This window comes from Oikopleura dioica, chromosome PAR, assembly GCF_907165135.1.
Source record: "Oikopleura dioica chromosome PAR, OKI2018_I68_1.0, whole genome shotgun sequence".
Taxonomy (NCBI): domain Eukaryota; kingdom Metazoa; phylum Chordata; class Appendicularia; order Copelata; family Oikopleuridae; genus Oikopleura; species Oikopleura dioica.
The window spans coordinates 2,114,420-2,131,141 of record NC_137293.1 but is presented as its reverse complement, the minus strand read 5'-3'; the positions used below and the strand labels follow the sequence as shown (position 1 = coordinate 2,131,141).

At 40.3% G+C, this 16,722-nt stretch overlaps 5 protein-coding genes across 5 annotated transcripts; 2 read left to right on the top strand and 3 right to left on the bottom strand.

Annotated features, from left to right (window-relative positions):
• Positions 1-4,633: 4,633 nt before the first annotated feature.
• Positions 4,634-5,971, bottom strand: LOC145704194 (uncharacterized). Its single transcript, XM_081781634.1, has 2 exons — positions 5,777-5,971; positions 4,634-4,972 (listed from the first exon to the last, which is right to left on the bottom strand). The coding sequence occupies exons 1-2, from the start codon at positions 5,852-5,854 to the stop codon at positions 4,745-4,747; spliced, it is 306 nt and encodes a 101-aa protein (XP_081637760.1). The 5' UTR covers positions 5,855-5,971; the 3' UTR covers positions 4,634-4,744.
• Positions 5,972-8,067: 2,096 nt separating this feature from the next.
• LOC145704493 (uncharacterized) lies at positions 8,068-8,719 on the bottom strand. Its single transcript, XM_081781946.1, has 3 exons — positions 8,511-8,719; positions 8,380-8,465; positions 8,068-8,332 (listed from the first exon to the last, which is right to left on the bottom strand). Exons 1-3 carry the CDS (start codon positions 8,687-8,689, stop codon positions 8,076-8,078), a joined length of 522 nt encoding a protein of 173 aa, XP_081638072.1. The 5' UTR covers positions 8,690-8,719; the 3' UTR covers positions 8,068-8,075.
• A 595-nt stretch (positions 8,720-9,314) lies between these two features.
• On the bottom strand, positions 9,315-10,828 carry LOC145704476 (uncharacterized). Its single transcript, XM_081781927.1, has 4 exons — positions 10,552-10,828; positions 10,248-10,385; positions 10,029-10,205; positions 9,315-9,840 (listed from the first exon to the last, which is right to left on the bottom strand). Exons 1-4 carry the CDS (start codon positions 10,810-10,812, stop codon positions 9,325-9,327), a joined length of 1,092 nt encoding a protein of 363 aa, XP_081638053.1. The 5' UTR covers positions 10,813-10,828; the 3' UTR covers positions 9,315-9,324.
• A 1,077-nt stretch (positions 10,829-11,905) lies between these two features.
• On the top strand, positions 11,906-14,240 carry LOC145701142 (uncharacterized). The gene is made up of 5 exons (XM_081778370.1): positions 11,906-12,131; positions 12,857-13,211; positions 13,260-13,525; positions 13,558-13,921; positions 14,042-14,240. Exons 1-5 carry the CDS (start codon positions 12,098-12,100, stop codon positions 14,238-14,240), a joined length of 1,218 nt encoding a protein of 405 aa, XP_081634496.1. The 5' UTR covers positions 11,906-12,097.
• A 163-nt stretch (positions 14,241-14,403) lies between these two features.
• LOC145702799 (uncharacterized) lies at positions 14,404-16,675 on the top strand. Its single transcript, XM_081780070.1, has 5 exons — positions 14,404-14,653; positions 14,885-15,212; positions 15,276-15,978; positions 16,020-16,463; positions 16,504-16,675. Exons 1-4 carry the CDS (start codon positions 14,571-14,573, stop codon positions 16,244-16,246), a joined length of 1,341 nt encoding a protein of 446 aa, XP_081636196.1. The 5' UTR covers positions 14,404-14,570; the 3' UTR covers positions 16,247-16,463; positions 16,504-16,675.
• Positions 16,676-16,722: the final 47 nt, after the last annotated feature.

Genomic DNA, 16,722 nt, shown 5'->3' with positions numbered 1-16,722 from the left:
TTCAGCTCACAAGATCATTTGATTCTGCAGGCGAAGTTTGCCCTTTTGAACAATACTGCCCTACAGGTACCATAAACATCAATTTCAAACAAGAAAGGATTTTTAAAAGGTTGCCCTTGTCCCTACTACAAGTGCGAAACGCTCCCTGATGACCGACAAAGATATTTGCCAGTGTGGAATACAAAATTTTCGAAGACGATCGACGTTGACTGGAAAACGAACTTCGACGAGCTGATTTATAGAAAAACAACAAAATATATTGGAGCCGACGATTTGTTCAAGATAGAAGTCTCTCCAGTTTACCTTTTCGATTTTGAGAGGGAAAAACATCGTAAAATAGACAAGAACGGGGAGGACCTTTTCGATCATTCTGCTGGGGCCGCATTTTTGAATGGGAAGCACTATTTAGTCGATGCGCGAGGAAAGATGATGACAATATCTGAAAAGGAACCAAAGCTGGTCACCGTCACGGAAGCGCAAAACTTTGAAAGAACTGGATATTTTATTTTCCATTACGGCTCGTCGATTGGCACGCATTTCATTGAAACTCGAACAGAATACAATGATCGAAAACGCTACGATGTCGTGGTCATCTGCTCCCCAATGAAAAATATCGAAAAGTGCTATTACTATGCTCCGGAATACAATCTAGGCCGCTTTGAGATCTCACAGGGACTCATCGCGAATAACCACATCAATGCGAAAACGACAATTTTTTCGTCAAATAGATTTTCAATTCTTAGCCTAAGATTCGGTGAAAGAGACATTCGAGTTTCCGAAACGGGTTCTCTAAATTCCCAGAATGACAACAAAGACGAATCTGTGCGGTGGCAGAAGAATTCAATCTCTTTGCCGATCAACTTTGTCGATCTAGATCCAGTCGACATAATTTCGCTAGCAGAAAAAGAAACGTTCCTGATTGTCCTGATTACGAGAAGTATTGAACTCTCTAACACGCAGGTCTCCTTACTTCTCAAAAGTGATGGCATCTTCATGAACCTGGGTAGCGAATGGATCGGCAACATCGCACAATATCGTCCGAATGAAATCTGCTTTTCGTCTTTCCTTTCTTCCGACGACATTTTATACACCGACAACTGGGGCTACAACAAAGATGAGTGCGAGTACTTTCAGAACGCTTTCCTTCTCAACGATCGAATCTACCTCCAAAGTCTTGTCTTTGGAGCGACGTTTGAGATAGATTTTGACTTCATCAATATCGAGCTCAATTATGATCAAATCGAAGTCGACGATAAATTTCATGTCTCCAGCAACCCGAATTTCGCCTTCCATCACGACATTCTACCCGGCTACTCCAAGAACTCCGTTTCACAAAGAAAATTTACAAGCGCGCTTCAAAATGTCTATCTCGAAAGGAACTACAAAACGGTTGTTGCTGCAGAGCCGTTTCAGTCACTCAAGCACTTCGAGCACATATCAACAGTCCTTGTTGATTTCAACAAAACAAATGAAATCAAATTTAAGATGAGAACAGGCGTAGAAGAGGCTCAAATTCTGACGATGTCCAATGAACACGAGCGGCTCTTCTTCATATTCTCAAAGAAAAAGGGCATGCTTCGATTTTCCTTCCCCGAATTAGGTCTTTATCCAATTGAAATTCCTCATTACACTTTTGACCAGTGGATAACGATTTCAGTAATAATCGAGCATCATCAAATTGAAATTAAAGTCGATGACAATATTACTCTGGCGAAACTACAGGCGAGCCATATTTCAAATGGGAACAGAAGAATAAAAGTTCGGAAAACAGACGAAAAACACAGCTTAAAAATTTTCTTCTTGGACCGAAAGTCGACTCAAAAGCACTTCTTTACGTCGGTTTGACATGGATGAAACTTCCTACTTGGTATGCATATGACACTCATTATACTGTTATAAGCATAGATGGCAAGAAGAGACATGATATTAGTTTGACCGAGCACGACGGGGTCATGGCAGCAAATATATGGTCAATGAGTGCGCTCGTCAAGGGAATATTTTATATTTTTGGCGGATTGCTTGACATAAACAAGGTAGAACTCAAAGATCTCATTGATTCGAATGAGTTTGTAGATCCTCAGGCTTACCAACTGCAAGTTTTTCCCGATGAACGTCAAACTCATTCACGGATTTTGGAATGACGGGTCCTTAGCCGTGCGCGGGAAAGGAAAAGCAGACGAAAGAGTCCTTCTTTGCTTCGGGTCCGCCGATTTTGAAGGGTACGATTACAAAAAGTGTCAGGAATTCGATGGTGAAAACATTTATACAGCTCCTTCTTCGAAAATGGAACATGATTACGGTTGCCTTGGCCTGTTGCAGGATGCTCCTTTCGCGGTTGGTGGAAGGTCAATGGTAGAAATTGACAAGCCCTGGATAGACACCAACAGCTTGGCTCGGCAACCTGTGTGCAAAACCTGACTCAAGGTCCTTAACCCGTTAACTGGGCGCGCGATTTTATACGTTAACGGGCGCGTGGAGATCAAATCTCCACGGACGTTTTGACGATTTCCGTAAAATAGGGCTCATCTTAGCAAATTCTAAGGAAACAGCATGATTCAGAAGCGTCTGCTCTTTTATCTGACTGTTGTTTTGTTTCTATTCTTGATCGTCTAATGGCTGAAAATCAGGATCAAAGTTACGTCAGTTTCGGCGCTGAGATCCAATGAAAAGGGAAAGAAGGGAAAATGAGGGCGAGTTGCATTACTCTTTCCCTTTTTTTCGCTGACTGAAGTTTTTCTTTGGCTTCTCCTGAGCAGAATTTCACGTGGAATTTTTTTGAAATTATACAAGCGGATAGAGAATTGATTAAATTTTTCAAAAATGAAATAATTTTCAAAAAATAATCAGTAACGTTCATTTTATAGCGCTTCAAAGGCGCCGTGAAGATTAGATCTCCACGCGGCTGTTAACGGGTTAAAAAGCTCTCAGGAGAAGCAGCGAATCAGCTCTTTGAAACTCTCTGTTTTTTTCGAATACCCTGACTCAGGTGTTCTACACAGCTTGCCGAGCCAAGACCAACAGAACTGAAATTCTCATCGGCAATAATTGGCAACAGCAGGATGATTTTCCATTGTAAGGGAATTGAGTTGAGTTCGAAATAAAAAATAAATTAAGCAAAATCTGTTATCATAGCTGTGTAGGAATCGATGATGTTTTACTTGTTTTTGGTGGCATGACGGAGGATTACATCCGACTGAAGGAAATCCATTCGATCGATGCAATAGAACGAAAATGGCGATCTGCGGGACAGCTGCAGAAGAAAGCAAGCTCATCGTTTGCTCACGTAGCAGGCGACGAAATTTTCATCATTCGTGGGTTTGGTGGCGACTATTATTATGAAAAAAAGGACATTGATCCTTGGACGGGAATTGAAAGAGTGAGATGGAATGGGGAAAATGTAACCGACTCGTATTTGTTTCAGCAGCTCGCGGCTGAAGATAATTATGGCTATCCGATGGTTGTCGAGGTTCCTTTCGATTACTGTATGAACGATTGATGATGCGACCAGTTAAAATGTAAATTTTTAACAATGATTTCTTGTCAATAAATCTTTCTCAATTCTTATTTTTCCTTAAAAATTCTGGGCTCGAAACAAAAAGCATGAAAAATCAACAATCTTGACCCTAATCACTGGGCTGCTCCCGCATTTCCCAAAATCCTGGATTTCCCAAATCCTGGATTTCCCAAAATCCTGAATTTCTCAAATCGCCAAATCAGGATTCTGCCGATTCTGGATTTTGGGAAATGCAGGATTTTTTTTTCTTTTGAATTAGTTTTCTTGCTTGGTTTAAAAATCAAACCTAGGGTCGGCACCGACCACCATTTTTCATGGTCGGTTTGGTCGGTCCCAAACTGTTGGTGCTTAAAACTCGCAGTGGCCAAGTACAGGCAAGGTGTCAAGCTGTGTAAATAGGATTCAACGGGCCCACCGACAAGTGCAACAAATCGGATCAAGCTATATCGACTCGATATTATCGAGGATAAGCTCGAAAGTAAAGTTTTAAAAGAGTAAAAAATTGTTATTTCACAAAACTTTCCTTGTAAAGTATTTTTTGTAGATTTCGATTCTTAGAGCGAGAATTATTTAATGTGACCGTACTTCAAATAAGCCTGACCGTAGACGAGAAAGTTCGGGTACCAATTGGTACTGTCTACTCAAAATATAGTCCAGAAAAATGTGCCAAGACAAAAAGAGCAGATTATAGACAGCGCTCGAGGCCCTCGAATCGAAGCATTTTAGCGCGAACTATTTTAGTTTTGACAGATAGAGGAAAACTGTGTTAGTCGAAGAAATTTCAGCTGAATCCTGCATTTCTCAAAATCCTGCTTTTCCCAATCCTGCATTTCCCAAAATCCAGAATCGGCAGAATCCTGATTTGGCGATTTGAGAAATTCAGGATTTTGGGATATCCAGGAATTGGGAAATCCAGGATTTTGGGAAATGCGGGAGCAGCCTAATCACTGGGGTCGAGCGTAAAATTTCGGATTACACTCGCTGCCAACTTTCGCATTTTTCCCCTAAGTAATCTGTTTTCTCAAGTCAACTTGCAAAATAGTAAAGATTTAAAGATTTTAGAGATTTGTTTGTTTTGCAAATTTGAGAAACTGAAAAAGAGGGAAAATAATTCGGTGATTAATTTTATTTACATTGCGAAAAGAATGATTACAGCGATAAGCTAAGTGGGGAAATATCAAGCGAAGTGGCGGCCACTTTCCAGCCACTTGATTAACTCCTTCGATGGAGCTACGATAGAAGGGACTGTAGGGAGGAAATGTACAGTATCGTGGCGTTGAGGGTTTCAAGAAGAGCTTCGGTGTCGTCCATATTGTCTTGCACAGGCGGAGCGATCGGGAGAATCGGATAAGTGATGGCTAGAGGGTAGGGCTCTAGAATCGGCGGCGAAGGGCATGTGTAAGGACTGACAGGAGACAGGAGCTCTTTTGGCAGGGCGTTTTGCAGGTTTTTGAACGCCTAAAATGATTATTTCAAAGAAAAAGGAAGAAAAGGTTCGTTTTTTAGGTCGAGTTTTGGCAATTTTGGGTCAGAAAAAGGGAAAAATTCCTCGAACGGACTTTCGGTTAAAAAAAATCTTCTGAAACTTTATCTTATCAGAGCCCACTTGGCGCCCTTATCACTCACTGGCAACAATATAATTACCCTCATTACGCTACTCGGCATTTTTTCGCGCGAAGTCGAATTCCACCGCCGCTCTATTTTTAGAACACAAGCGTATTTAGGCCCATTAGTGAGAGAAAATGATGATTTTATTTAGATTTTGTTGAATAAACTGCGGCAAAGCGGGAAAATATAATTATGTTCCCGCGCGCAGAGGAAAGAGGACTTCCGCAAAGCCAATTTGGAGGGTAAACTCAAAAGGCGCCACTTCTTGAAATACGGCACTTACAGAAGAAAAAACCGCGAGGATACGTTTTCAAGATTTTGATGTCAGAAGAAAAACTTTCTTAGTTTGCGGAAAATCTTAAGGAAATGAGCTTTGAGATGATAGGCATGATGAAGTCCGACCAAGTAGTATTCTTCTGAAATCAAAATACCCTAGCACCACCCTTAATTTTTCCTGCCTTTGAAATCAAAAAAGGGTTGATCTTTAATTTGATATCATAATAAAGGGTCTCACCATGATAGCTATTGGAGAAAAATCGTGATTCTCACTCTTTGTTTATCAGAAAAAGTATCCTTTTCTTTGAAAAATAAGGGTATCTTATCCGGTGAAACTTGGGTTTCAAAAAATCACCACCTAAAGTGCCGAATTATTACCTTTTTCTCTTCGCTCGAGTACTGTTGCCTCCTGTAAGGAGAATATCTTCTGTAAGTTGGAACTCGTTTATCGACCATTTTCTAATCCCTCTTTCAAATAAACACCGGTTCTTTCTGAGAAGTGAAAACTCGATCGTTCGAAAAGTAAGCCTTTGGTGTGGACAGAGAGTCGGGTGTTCTGGCGAGGCGAAAAAATCTACGCCAGGTGCGCCGCTGTAGAGCTCCTAGTTCAGAAAGCTGCTGTAGTGTGTAGTGGTGGTGGTGTTGAGACGGCGCCGCGGTGTCCCGCCAGGCTGGCGCCACTGCGACCATCCGACCAATCAGCGCGCTGCATTGGTCAGGTCCTGAGCACCTCCACCGTCGCGACACCGAGGCGCGAGACTCGGCGGCGCGCACAAATCAGCCGAGGCACTGGACGAGCTAATGCCACGAATTATGCCAAAAGTAAACCTGCCAAAACACCACCTTACAACCTCCTTATCCACATTTTATGGGAGACATGAAGTTAAACATTCCCGTGGCTGCCCAAAAATGAAGATAAACTATTAAATTTAATGCTAAAAAAATTCCTAAAAAGCCTTATTTTAACAAAAAAATGAAAAAAAGACGAAGCCGCGCGCGGGTTTGGCACAGATTTAAAAAAGCCGTATGCGGCTGAATACTCTTTCCTGAAAAAAAGACGACTAAATTTATTGTTTGTTTAAAAAATCCTTTTCTAGCTGGCTGGGAACGTTTCGGAGGAACCGCGCTAATACACGCCGGAGCCAGGAGGAAATCCAAAATAGCCATGAGCTTTGAATTGGCAGATCTCGTTGTTTCCGTTTTTGCAAAAAGGGGACCTCAAAGTTTGTTTTTAGGTCGTGAGCGTCTTTTCAATTTGGTTCAAAAATCGAAACGTGCCAAGTGAAAATTATAAAAATAATAATTTTAACCTCTTTTCTAATAACCAAATTTTTGGTACTTTCAAAAATTTCACATGAGCGGGTTAAAAAATTAACAAAAATAAAAAAGGAAAAGTAAATTTAAAAATCAAAATTCTTGAAATCCAATTAGCGCCCATGTTCTATCAACAAGATTATTCAAAAATTTCCAGCGCAATAAATTCTAGCGGCGCCGGTACACGTCAAGTATTTATGCAAAAATGCGTCGCCCTAGCGGTACAAATGGTCATTGTTCCGGTCATTTGTTCGGTATGAACGACGCGAAATGCGAATTTTCAAGCTTACGCAAAAGGCCATATTTTAATAAAATATTGTAATCAGAATTCTAGCGCGTAAAAGAGCGCTCTTATCAGGCAGTCAGCGCGTCGCGCCATGTTGGTGTTTTTCGCATCTTCAAAGTGGCGAGAATTTTTTATCGCTTTAGGAGATAACCCGCTGGTTGCTCCCCTTTTCCAGAATGCTTCGGAGCCCGACAGGTATCATCAATCAAACCGGAGGAGGCAGCCTCTTCAATTATTGTTATCAGAGCGTCGCTGAACATGTAAATTTTCGCAAAATTTGATTAGCCCTGCATAAACGGCCCCTGAATAATCCAATTTCGGGAAATGAACGTTCCACCGACTTTTTGAATTTTTACGCGAGAAATTTGATTAGTGCTCAATTTTAAAATGAATTAAAAAGGTCAAAGAAGAAAATTGAAGAAAATTGGTCGATAAGAAGCTCGATCGATCGAACTCCTTTTCTCGTCCTGACTCGGCGGTGTCCATTTTCTGTCATTCAATATTTGGAGAAAATAGATTTCAAGCAAAACAAAGAGCACAAAAAGAGCCTCAAGTGACTCAAGCCGCCATTAGAGAAATAAAAATCGAGATTTGCCACCGGTCAGCCCAAAAGAAGAAAAAATTACTTTAGAGATGGAAGAAGAACTCGATTGTTCGATCAGGAAAGATTCACAAATTTCGAATTTTTGCAAATAAAAAGTGTAATAATGAATCACCAAACAGAGTTTCAGTGAAAACACAAGGATTCAAAAAAATCTACAACGTCTACACTCCCCTTGAAGGTCAAAAAATCATGATGCGCGGAACCGTTCTTGAATTTACCCAGCCAACTGTGAATCCTGCCGATAGAATGCCAATTTTTGTGCTGGAATAAACATGTCTTTCCGTAGAAAATCCTGTCTTCCGGGGATGAAATGTGTGTTGCTACATCGCGGGAAAACATGATGAGATTAGATTTGAAAGTCGGAAAATCGTTAAATCGTTATGGAACCCCGCCCTTGTTTTGACAAATCTCGGCAAAATCAGATTCTCTTTTTAACTTGCTAAAAACGTATTTTTTGAGCTCCAATGGCGAGTTTATTCAAAAGCAGCGATGAAGTAATTCACCACGGAAATAAACAGTGCTACGGTTCCAGAAGTAAAACTCGTTTTCAACCTCTTTTTTCCCTTTTCTTCGATCTCTTCTTCAGTCAAACCAGCGTCTTCGTCCTGTTTCTTTTCGACAAGAAGAGAGATTTCAAAGAAGCCGTACATTACTTGAAGCAAGATGCTTATCACTGACAAGGCCAATTTGAGCATGATTATATATTCCTCGCAGTAGTAGTCCGGTCGCCCTGAAAAATGAATTAAAAGTAACAAATATTGAAGTAAGCATGGTTACCTGTTTGCCGAATCGTTTCACTACAGGTATCTTCGTCAAGCCTTTCACAAGTTCTTCTGCAATAGTATCGCTTTTCAATTTCATTCCTAAACATAACATCAACAGCCCCATTAAAAAAATAAACGACAAACTTGAGCATAATGAAGTTTCCGACAACAAGAGCAGAATTCAACGCCTGCGAATTCAAGGTCCCCATTCTCCTTGCTTGTTTATCTGTCATTTGTGACTCATTCTCTGCTTCTTGCTCTGGGGGTGCTCTTGAAGGTGGATTTTCTCCCCTTTGCGACTCGGACGGTTTTATTCGCGCCATGTTTCGCGAAGAAAAATGATCAGTCTTCGTAAAATATATTTATCAGCTCAGCTCAGAATCCCTCTGACAGTTTTTATGGTCAATTTTAATTGCTGGACCAGATGAAAGTCTTCTGATCCTTTTTAACGATCTTCAAAAATACCAAATAAATAATGATCTTTCTCCCAAAAAGAAAATCTCTGGTATTTTAATATTTGTGTAGCTGAAGCGATACAGGCGAATTCGAATCAAGCTATGAAAATAAGAACGGGAAATGGTGGTCAATTCCCCCTTATATTGAATTATCAATGAGTCTTTAGCTCTGTTTAATCACTTTCTTTTCCGAGTCCCTTTTAAAACATGCGTTTTTCAGCAAAAGCGATCCTTTTTCTAAATTTTTCTTCCGCATGTTATATTCCAAAGACAACCTCGCGGCCATCACTTGAAAAAACGTCCAGAGAAGGAATAAATAATCACAACAAAGATTTCATTTATGGCGACTTTTTGGAAGAAAGCGAGTATTTTTCTACTGTACCATGGCTATTTTACTAGCTTCAGAATTCAAAATAAAATTCGATAAGAAAATTTTAGTTTTTTCTTTGTATTTAAATGAGACAAGATATAATACAGTAAATCGACAGTTTTTTCGGGTTTTCTCACTCGGACCGGACATTATCCGGCTCATCCTCTTTTTTCGTCTTTTGCTCAACTTCCGGATCAATATTTCTCCTCTTCAATTGAAGAAATAAGCGATCACGGACCTTTTTCAGCTTCGCTAGTTTCTCGTGGAGGAATTTGATCTTTTCTAGACCAGATGCAGTCGTGGTGGAAGCTTTAGAAGGAGAAGAAGAGGCGCTACTGGAACCGCCGTTGTTGAGTACGTTTGATAAGAATGGAGCGATGTGGAAGTGATTGATGATCGTTCTTTTTTCGTCCGCGGTAGGTTCAGAAATGGTGATGTCTTTAGCGAAGGAGACGGTTTCTGAGTTCTCTTCCTTGTTTTCAATGACGGATGGGATGATGACTTCGACATGATGAGTTGACGCGGGTTTGTTCGAAGGAGGGACTGCGGGTCTTGCGGAAGAGGAGATTGCTGGTGTCGGAGTTGTAGTAGTAGATGTCGTCGTTGTGGTTGTTGACGTAGTCGTTGTTGTTTCATTAGATTGAAAGTCCTATAAGAATAAGTAATTATCCGATGGCTATGATTTTGAGTTTTATTAACACTGTGGCTACAATTGTGGATGCAACTGACAATTTTTCGATACTGTATTTCAACTTGTTATAAAAAAGCAACATGAGCCGTTTTAAGCCGAGTCTGGCAAAAATTCTATAGAAAAAGATGCCGAAGAACGATATTTACCGGATAAATGCCACCGCAGTCTGATTTCCTCGGGTCACAATTCCAATCATCTTCGTCATCAATTGCCGGGCAGCTTTCTCCTCCCTCAAAGGCCCATCTGCACGGCTTGACGATCGAGAATGTCAGCACTTTATTGTAGCAGTCGCAGAACAGATTAACTTTCTTATTCGGATCAGCCTGAAACAAAGATGTTTATTGGGGTATTTATTCTGATGTTACCTTGCATGTTGTTGTGCAATTATAACCGGGTAAGTAGAGATTGTCGGAGATGATGTCGCATTCAAGTTGATCTTCGTATGTTCCAGGCGTTTCTGGTGGACGGGGGTAGATCATTCCGCCTGGTCGGGGTCCGCAGTTCTAGAGTTTGAAGAAAAATGATGAGTTTGAACGAAAAGGAATCAAGAATTGTCGATTAACTCTTGATAAAATGGTCCAAAGTTGCCGATTTTTTCCGAAAATTGACAATAATGGGCTATTATTTCGTCTTTTTATCGAAAATCTCGAGGAGAAAAAGCGGACTTACATTAGTGGTATCCCACTCAGACTTGTACTCCGCCGTCACTTGCACTTCATTCATCCTCTTATCTCTTATCAATCCGGAAACTTTATTCCCCGATTTTTTCAAATTCACGGGGCTCTCGAAACCGCCGAATTCTAGCATCTTCAGAAGATCCTCCGAACTTTCTATCGTCGATTTGATATCAATGTCTGTATACGATTTTCGCGGTAGTTTTCTTCCCGAAATTACCGCCGAAAGAGCAAAAATCTCAAATATTTTTCTCATCACGGACTTATTTGATACTTTTCTCTCTCTTTGCTGAAAATGGCGAAGAATTTTCTTTATAAAGGGGCTAAAATAGCGCGGCGGCTATTTTGGGCAAATTCGATGGAACGCTGGATTGCAATTGTTACATAAAGTTATTTTTAAAAATATGATTATTGATAGAGCGAATTTTATTTTTAATGCACTGTGACCTCATTATAATCTTTTCAGGTTCTCTGTATCTGGATTTTAGACATGGGAATGGCGTAATACAGTAAGTTTCAAGGAAAGAGAGGTCAAACTTGAGGAATGAGCATTATTACCAACACCAGGGATAATGCGATTTTTTCGCCATCTAAAAGGAGGGCGCTCTGAAAACAAAACACGGGTTCTAACAGTATCAATATAGGCATCCTTCTTTCACACGCGGGCTTTATTCTCTGCATAAATAACAAAGAAATATATACATATACACAGCTATTTTCTGGACACATTAACCAAAACAAGAGAAATATGGTAAAACTTCAACTGGCAGTGATGATGATTTCAATGGTCCTCAGTGAGAGGTACGATTTTCCTGAGGAATTTAAATCGGCTAAAATAAAATAGGGATATCTCCTACTGAAATATTTCGTGCCAATTTTTAATTTGAATTTAGCGTGAACAACAACCTCTACCGAAACCTATTCAGGTAATCAAAAAACTCATCATCAAAGAGACGAAAAAACTCATTATTCAGTAATTACTTCTTCAACGGAGAAGATTACAAAACTGATGATTACTATAGTAACTTCGACGAGCATAAGAGCCCAATTGAAAAAGGTTTTCGACCGAATCTCTACAAGGAGTTCATGCTTGACACTGATAACTTGACTCAATAAAAAATGAAGTTCGAACACTGATATTTTTTAAAAATATTTGTTGTTATTGCTGATTCTCCGCACTTGAAATCACTATAAAAATTGAGGCCCGTCCAAAAAGTCATCAAACAATCGCGGTTTTTGGATAAATCTTATTAATAATAATTCGCCACTGTTGAATATACTCGGTGGAAGTGACCTTCTTATCGTCTAGGTGCCATCTCCCGCGGGGCAAGCTCACCACTTTTTAAATTTGCCAGTGCTAGACTTTTATTTTTTCAAATTCGCCGAACTTTTGTTCAAAAATTTAAGCGACAATGTTGATCAAGGAAAAGTAAATAGTAAGATCAGCGAATGTTCACGAGAGTTTTTATTGAGATTTTAACGGGCTCAATTAATTTTCTCATGCAATAAAAAGCGGCGAAAAGAGAGGACCAAGAAGAACAATGGTAGAAATTTTTCAAATTGGCTCTATAACAGGTTTGATTTATGTGATTTGAAAAAAAAAAAAATAAGTAAAGAAAATTTGATAATTTGAAGCTTTCTATATTTTTGAATAGCAGCCCGCCATCTTGTTTTTTATCTTACAAAAATTGATCTTCCACCGGAATTTCTAGTGCTAAAATATTCTTCATCAAAGCCGAAGAATACCTGAACCCATCGAACATATTTTGAACAATGTTCACCTCTTCCGTTTTTCGTGAATCTGAAATATTTTGCTTGAGCAAATTTCCAATGATCCTTAAATTTCCAGCTTCATGTTCAAATGTTACTGCGGCCGAATTCGCCAGGGCGATGAAATCTTGGGTCGTCGGGGTGGCTGGAATTTGCTCTGTTGTTTCGTTGATTCTGTTTCTTTGAGAGGCAGGCTTTGCGTTTCTTGAGCACTGGATTGTCTCGATTAGGTTCGATTCAAAAATTTTTGCGTTTTTCAATCTTTCACCTGGGCTAGCCATGATTTCACGACTGAGTGACGTTGACGGACTTTTTAAATTGACAGTCCGATTCACTACTGATTCATGTTTCTTTGGGAATTAGAGATGGATTGGAATCATGGTGTTAATAATTGCATTCATAAGGTCAAATATGGGAACCTGCTTTGGATACGCAATTTGACCGATGAGGTCATTGGGAATCATTCATTTAAATCGTCGATCCTTATTTAGTGATCTTTCTTATCTTCTATTCTCTAACGTTAAATTAAGGATGTATTGTGGCTTTGCTTTTGTTCACCGGATATGTTTCGCAAGATTACTTCGTTGTTGAAACGGAACGGATTCAAAGTCTTACTGTCCACTTCCTTCCTGGCGAGCTTGAGGAAGACATGCGTTCTAGGACCAAAAAGATGCTCAACACAACGATTGATCAACAAGAAACCAAATCAGAAGACAAAAAACCTGAAGAATATGAAATTGAACTCAAAGAGGAGCCAACAGAAGAGACTGACGATCAAAAATTTGAGAGGATCGAAAAAGTTCAACAAGAAAGAATTCAACGATTGGAAAATTTCTGCAAAGCATATCCTTATCTCAAAGGTTTGCAGGCAACTATTTGGTACAGGTAAGCAATCCATCCCTTTTTGAAACAAAATCGAGCTAAAAACTTTAGCGCACTTTATGAAGAAACAGTTATCTGCCTCAACCCGAAGTCAGGAAGCACTAATTTGATGGATTTCATTTGGTACTGGATCAATGGTGAGCCCTTCCCAGATGATAGCGACAAGACGATTCTCCACGATGGAATTAAACCATTTGAATCAAGCATGCCAAAGATGAAGGCAAAAATGAAAAGTTTACTGTCGAAAAGAGCAGAGCTTGGAGAAATTTTTACTGTCAGGAAAATGATACGAAAACATAGAATATTCTTATCTATCAGTAGAAGAATCGTTTCTTATCATTTTTCAGAGACCCTCTTTCGCGATTTTTGGCAAGTTGGAGGGACAAAGTCGAAACCGAAAGATACCCAACATATCATCGAAATCGTCGAGACTCATTTTTCTACTACAAGAAAATCACCACACCCGTTCTTATGCACAAAAAGATGGCATACGTCAAAAGCCTTGACGATTGGCAAAAAGAAAGCGGAAAAGACGCGACTTTTGGGCTTACTTTTTGCGATTACGTCGATTACTACAGTTTGACGGTTGGACAAATTGGCAAACAAAAAGTAGATTATCATCTTGAAGAGCAGTGGAGAAACTGTGGTGTTTGCTATGAGCGCTATAGGACTAGTTTTATTGGCAACACGGAGACGTACGATGATGATTTATGGTACTTATTCACCAAGTTTAATTTTCGCCCTCCAGGAAAGGAAACATACTGAACTAGCAGCACCCAGGTCTGATCTTTCTATTCATCTTTTCGAACCATTATTATTTGAATGACAGTAAGTTTCCGTTTGAAAGAAAACAGCAAATCTTCACAATACAACGCTCACCGAACAAACACAAACTCTGAAACGCTAAGAGACTACTTCTCACCGTGCAAAAAATCTTCAGTCGAAAATCTGATCAAACGTTACGCAAAAGACTATCACGCATTTGGCTACAAACCCGAGTATCCTGAGCTTGGAATCAAAGTTGTTCTGTAAAAACACTATGTATCATTATTATATTTATGTTTATCTTCATATTTCTGTAAAGAGAATTTAATAAAAACTCTCACTAGTGTTTCTTGAAAGTTATTTTTTTGTGTCGAACTTGATTTTCGTGTTGATTCGTTTTCCAGCAATAAAGAATCTTCCTTTTAGAAGGGTCCTCCTAGCGCTTGGGACGTTTTTTCCCACGCTTCATTTTCTCTCCAAATCGACAAAAAATTCAGGCCCTCTCTCTTTTTTTCTCTCGAACATCGTTAACTTCTCACTATCCAGAATGAGTCAGCAAAGAGAGAAAAGTTCGTCCGGCGGAGAAGCGTTTTGCCCATGAGAGAGAAATATCTGTTGGCCGGAATTATCGTCTTTTCTGTTCTTTCTGTTATGTTCCACTGTTTTTTGTTCTTCCTCGGGTACGTTCCATTTTCATCTCGACTCGTCGACCTGCGTAAAAACCTGAGTCAGGGTCTTCTTTAAAGATCTTCGATATGAAGCGGCTTTTACGATAACTTAGCCGCAAAGCGGCTTCACCCAAATGGCAATCTCAATCAGTTTTAGCTCTTTCGGGACCCTTACTCACGTTTCTACAAAGGTTTCGAAACCTGGCCCTTTTCGTTTGCGCTAAATTTCATTTTCTGCTATAGTTTCGACTGGATCAGCCCCACCGATGCTGCTGGTCTCCAATTCGATCCTCAAACTCCCAAACCCTTCTTTTCCAATTCATCCCTCATCAAAGAATCCGTCCAGGGCGATGTCAACCTTCTCCCATCCCTTCTCTCGCTCCACCACGCCGTTTTCGTTCTTTTGTACAGTCACAAAATCGCCAGGAGTAAATACGCAGCGAGCGCGTACGATGAAACTTCGAGAAAATTTGGGAACTTCGGAGAAATAGGATGGCTGGCTGTTAATTGCGCCCATAACTGTGGGGCGCAGATAAAACATGAATTCCTCCCGCAAGTCCATTTCTACCAGGTAAACCCGGTATCCAAGGGGCCCTTGGCAAGGGCGAACGCGATGCCTACCCTTCCTCTTTAGAAAGAAAAGACCTCTTCTTCGCCGAATTTCTTCATGTTCACTGGCGATATAACCGACTCGACCGCTCTCTCAAGCTTCGTTTCCTCCCTTCTTTACCCGATCAACTTCATTTCTTCAAAGGCCGACTTCAACGAGCATCGGAAAAACTCTTCTCCATATTTTCACACTGGCGAACTCTTCATCAAACCCTCCAGAAGCCTTCTTCAATCGGATGAGCTGCTGGAAAAAGCAAACCAAGAAGCAAGAAAGCTTAAGAACCTCTCTGGGATCAAGACGAACTTTCTTCTCTTTGATCAAAAACGAGAAGATGAATCGAGGGGCATCTTCCACTCTCATTTCCCGGTCCAATTCCAAACCGATTTGCCGGTCAATTCCATCCATAACTTTGCGCCAAATCACGCACAAAACTCGATCATCCGATACGCTGAAAATGGCTTCCACGCCTGGAAAAACAACAACATCTGGAAGTCCTCTCCTGCCAAGATCTTCGAGTCTGGTAGATTGCTGCTTTTTATCGAGTCTAAAATGGACGGTCTTGATTTCGACAGAATCAACGAAGAGATAAGAAAGCTTTCGGAATGCAAAACGAGGGATTTTTCGTTGTCGAAGGATTGTTTCGCGACGGAAATTCCAAATGACGATTTCAATTACAAAAAGCCAAATGGTTGCGAATCGTTCGTTCCTGCTGATTTTTGGAAGAGAGGTTCGAAATCGCAGGAGTCATCTCCAATAAACTTCTTTTAGATATAGAAATATGCTGTTACGATCAATTCCATTTCCTCGAGGATGAAAACGCACTCTGCTCAAGAACTTTCAACGGAACTTTTGGCGCTCTTTCACTTCCAGAACCTTACAAAATCGTCTTTTCTCGCCTTGGTTTCGACCCAGAACAAAAAGAGCCCCTCTTTATCGATTTCAAATCAGAAGAAGCGATTCAAAAGCTCCTGAAGAAAGCTTGTTCGATTTTCTAGCGACGAATTTGAAGAGAACTTCGTTTTCGTCTTCTCCGATGCTTTTCATGCAGCAATTTCAAGCAGTTAATTCTTCTACAGTTGCGTTAGCGAAGATAGAAAAATCAGAGAATGAGTATTTCGGGGAGTATCTGGAAGAGATTCTGTGGAATAAGGAGCGTAGCATGCTGCTTGTTTTGACCAGTAGATCTTGCGGCTTTTGTGACGTTGCTAAGAGGTAAGAAACTCAAATCTTTCCTTACCAACGATAATTCAAGAGCGGTGCTAGATGCGAAATTCTACTTAGAGTCAAGAATATCTCATTCGTTGATGGCTGAAATTTCTTTCAACGTCTTGGAAGCTGACTCGAATCATCTTCCTTCCTGGCTCAACTTCAAGCACTATCCTCAGGTTCTGCTTCTTCCCGCAGAGAGTTCCTCTTCTGGTGATTCTAAGGAAAGGCTTGATATTTGAAAGAAAGGGACGAAGATTCATAG